General features: G+C 41.8%; 1 protein-coding gene across 2 annotated transcripts in view; it reads right to left on the bottom strand.

The window, feature by feature from the left end:
- mmd (monocyte to macrophage differentiation-associated) overlaps nucleotides 1–3,934 on the bottom strand; it is a 25,260-nt gene extending 21,326 nt beyond the window's left edge. For both annotated transcript variants that reach the window (XR_014601848.1, XM_084072392.1), the window contains exons 1-2: nucleotides 3,507–3,934; nucleotides 240–321 (exon numbers count right to left, since the gene is read on the bottom strand). Coding sequence is in view for 1 of the 2 variants with exons in the window: in XM_084072392.1 (XP_083928518.1) it covers nucleotides 240–321; nucleotides 3,507–3,535 (111 nt within the window). In the remaining variant the exon portion in view is untranslated. The remainder of the gene's footprint in view (nucleotides 1–239; nucleotides 322–3,506) is intronic.
- Nucleotides 3,935–4,143: the final 209 nt, after the last annotated feature.

The following is a 4,143-nucleotide window of genomic DNA, read 5'->3' as shown; positions in this document are numbered from 1 at the left end:
CGGCCGACACTGATATGTGGCCGATATATCGATGCATCCCTAGTAGTGTATCGGGTTTAAGTGGTTGAATGTCTAAACATCCTCATTAACATAAATGCAAAATATTAATAGAAAACGCTGATAGTACTGTCAAACAAGTCTATGAAGTTTAAAGTTTAATCTGCAACACAATTGTATACAATATGTAGTGTAGCTAAATGTTGAAGACCTTGTTATAGAGAGTAATGTTGTTTGCTAACCGCATGAGTGTAGCAGTTTGCAGCATGCTCATAGTAGGTGGGCTGGTAGCGGCAGTTGGCAGAGGCAGGCCTGTTCTTAAACCTGCAAAGACATGAAAACAACACATATGTCTAACTTAAAGCAAGCAAGCTGCCAACCGTTGTTTATTATGTTAATCACGTTGAGCCTTAAAACTTCAGCAAAGTGACTAATGCCCATTATTGCCGAAGTCTGACATCACTGCCGCTAGAGGCCGCTATCCCGCTGGGTCACAAAATTGTTTATTTTTTGGAACACAGTTCTTTTATGACGCGATCTAAGATTTCCCTATGGGATTTTCAATAGAAAAAATACTTCCGTGACCCAGGGGTAGCGAGAGTGATTGATTATTTTTCTATTAGTGAAAATAGCTCTTTTTGTAAATCGGCTATTTCACTGTTGATTCTTGTCATTGTTGAAACTTCTCGCCAATAATGACATGCCCAAAATAGGGATCAATTGATATTCATTCAACTATACTGTATATATATATATATATTTTTTAATAAAACGATCAGTTCAATGTACTGTTGCACGGATGCACCTAATAGCCTATAATGTATTGCAACATATCTAGATCATAAAACAATGATCTGCAGTGCTGCACTGTACATGAGATAAATAGTACACTAAACACAGTTGATAATTATTCAAACAAAACCTGCATTCCATCTCGTGCATGCCTGAAGTTTGAGTTTTTACATGAATTACAACCATGCATGTCACTGTAGATTTCTCATAAACGTTTTGTCAAATGTGTAGGCTATAAGGCTATATATAGTTCATAAGATGAATTTAACAGCATTAGATATTATGCTACTTACAGTATACACTAAACATAGCATTATTATTATTATTAGTAGTAGTAGTAGTAGTATTATAGGATTTAGCACTGTAAACAGCTCATGCAGTTAAATGCACAAATCTATTAAAAACCAGATGATGGTTAGAACAGCCTTCTAAAACGGCTAGTCCCATTCCTTGATTCTGATTGGCTGGTGTCCGTTTAATATATGTCAGACCCATAGGGCATCGCAGTTGCGGCCACTTCCTGGTGCCACTGCAAAATACTCAATGCATTTTTCCCATTGACTTTTCCAAAAATATTTATATCAATTAATTTAAGCCTAGAATCAAGCCATCCAGGATCCTGGTGAATCATGACCATAAAACCTTTTTTTCTGTCATTTTTTTAATTTTATATTTAATGATATGATATACTATATTTAATAAATACCCTTTGTTTTGCCGTTTTCAAAAAAGTTTTTTCACAGAATCAAACGTTTTATGGTCATGATTCACCAGGATCCTGGATAGCTTGATTCTAGGCTTAAATTAATTGATACAAATATTTTTGGAAAAGTCAATGGGAAAAATGCATTGAGTATTTTGCAGTGGCACCAGGAAGTGGGCGGGAACTGCGATGCCCTATAGAGAGAGAGCGAGAGAGTTGCGACACACTTTGATCTCGCCGCACATAGATATAGAAACCTAGATACCTCATTGGCCTCTGCAGTTCATTGGAGCGACTGGTATCTCAATACAAGGCTCTTCCGCAGGGCTGTTTGACTACTGATCAATCACATCGCGTTGACTACTGGCCAAACACAGCGCGTCTAACTGACTAGTTGCTGCACGGCTGCCTCTTAAGAAAAGACCCGCCCCACCTGCCTCTGAATGGCCTACCGAACGCCCCCTTCTGTGACGCACACGGAAGTTTCCAGCTTGCCCTGCTGAAGCGGAAGGGAGTGGAAGGATAGCCCAAGCCTTATATGGGCTAGCCCTGCGGAACAAGGAAGCGCGCCCGAGATACGAACGCTTCAGAGCCGAAGGAGGTGTCTACCTTTATATGTCTATGTCGCCGCAAAACAGGCCGCTATGGAATGTAGTTTAAACATTGGAACTTCCTCACCTAAATAGAACGAGCATTTCCGTATCCCGTTCATACAATGGGAGTCAACGCTAGTGTTGTCACTCTTATTAGATCACGCTGGTAGACGTGACATATAAGACTATAATCTACACCTTGGATCGGTTTGTATCAATCCCAGGTGCGTGATTTATTTCCACAGTGATCCAGTGTATCTGTAGCTGAACTAGGTTTGCAACGTTCTGCGCGGCAACTCGCTCGCTTTAACTCGCTTGGTGGTGCCTCCCGTGGCTCGAGTTCACTTGAGACGACGCTCTGGGGGGAGCTCGATGGAGCACCCGTGCGCAGGGAAACCGGGGTTTTGGTCTGCCTTCAGCCTTTCACTTATGGTGGTGCGACTATGTTTACATCCCCACTAACAATAGTTCTACACGGAACACTAACACCACTTCTCCCAGAGAACAAGGATCGTTTTGGTTATAAGCCCACTTGTTTCTATGATGAAAGAGCAATTAAAAATGTGAATATCTTTCCGTGGTTTTGTCTGCTCCGAGGATGCTATTGTTAAATGAGTTTCGGTTTGTTTCTAGTGGGGAAGGATCGGCACACACGTAAATCCCGCCCACTACATTTGATTGGGTAAAGCGCGGCCTGCTTCCTGATCTGAAGGCACGCCCACTTGTAGGCCAGTGCGTACGCGATATGACGAACCCCCCCCCCCCCCCCCCCCACACACACACACACACAGATTCAAGCGGAGAGCAGAATCTGTTCTTGAGAGATTAGGGAAAAATTGACCTCTTCACACAGCCTGGCTATGTAAACAAGCAGCATAGTCTCTGACATGAGGAAGTGTTTCTTCCTGGAGGCCAAGAAGTGGAACTACTTCCTTGTAGAAGTTGTTGTTATAGTGAATTATTAACCGTTTTAATTGGGACATGTTGCCATATTTGTAGCCGTTTTAGAAAAGCAATAAGCCACAAGAAGTCTCAGTTTACCTACATTGTATAATGGCTGAGAGAGCCTCACTACTCCTCTCAGCTATTATAAAATGCAAGGTAAACTGAGACCTCTTGCGGCTTATTGCTTATTAAACAACATCTCATCTTAACAATACATTTTTCCACAGAGCAACATGTGTTCATGTAATGCCTGTCCATTTGTAACTTCGAGAGTGCAGGCTACTATATAACCAAATGGACGTTTATACACTCTCGAAGTTACATTAATAATAGTCAATAACCTGACAGAAGGAAATCAATAAATCAATCAATCAAGCAGCCAATGCCGTGTTAGCTCCAACAGACATTGTATGTTTGGATCCACCCAGATTTCATCATTATTTTTCTTATGTTTTAATTAAACTAATGACACCCACCTCTGGGAGCTGATGTTAACACTCTTCATCTTTCAAAACGTCTTTGAAAAAAAAAAAAAAAACACACAAAAAAAAAAAAAAAAAAATCAAAAAGCAACAGCTGATCAGATGAGGATCAGATCAGTGAATAAAGGGCCTGGTGGTGCAACAACAAAAAAATAAATAAAGAAGCAGCTTCACTTTCACTATAGTCTGAAACACACACAGAGCCACACACACACACACACACACTAGCAGCGGCCGGCAGCAGCGCACAAAGCTTTGAGTCTCTTCCTAAACACCATCTTTCTGCGACAAGAGTCCCTCTTAAATCCTCATTCTACGGTTCACAAACATCCATGAGGACGATCCGCTCCCTGAACACCGGTCCGATATCCGCTTCGCAAGCCCGAGGAGGAGCGCACTACCGCCGGCCTTGTCGCTCCGGTCCTTCCCTCTCCTGCTCGGTCTGTATGATCAGATCCACCCGGAACGACACACACTCACACACACACATCATTTATGAGTTGCACAGCGTTGCCAGGTTTTGTGAGAGACAAAGCAAGACTGGTCTTACAAAAACAAGCCCAAGCTGTTTTAAAGCAGTGGTTTTCAACTTTTTCCATGCCAAGGACCCCTAAATTGATATACATTTAGC

Source organism: Gymnoscopelus microlampas (assembly GCF_963454915.1).
Source record: "Gymnoscopelus microlampas genome assembly, chromosome: 11".
Classification (NCBI taxonomy): domain Eukaryota; kingdom Metazoa; phylum Chordata; class Actinopteri; order Myctophiformes; family Myctophidae; genus Gymnoscopelus; species Gymnoscopelus microlampas.
The sequence above is the reverse complement of the archived record's forward strand: the minus strand, read 5'-3'. Positions and strand labels throughout refer to the sequence as shown.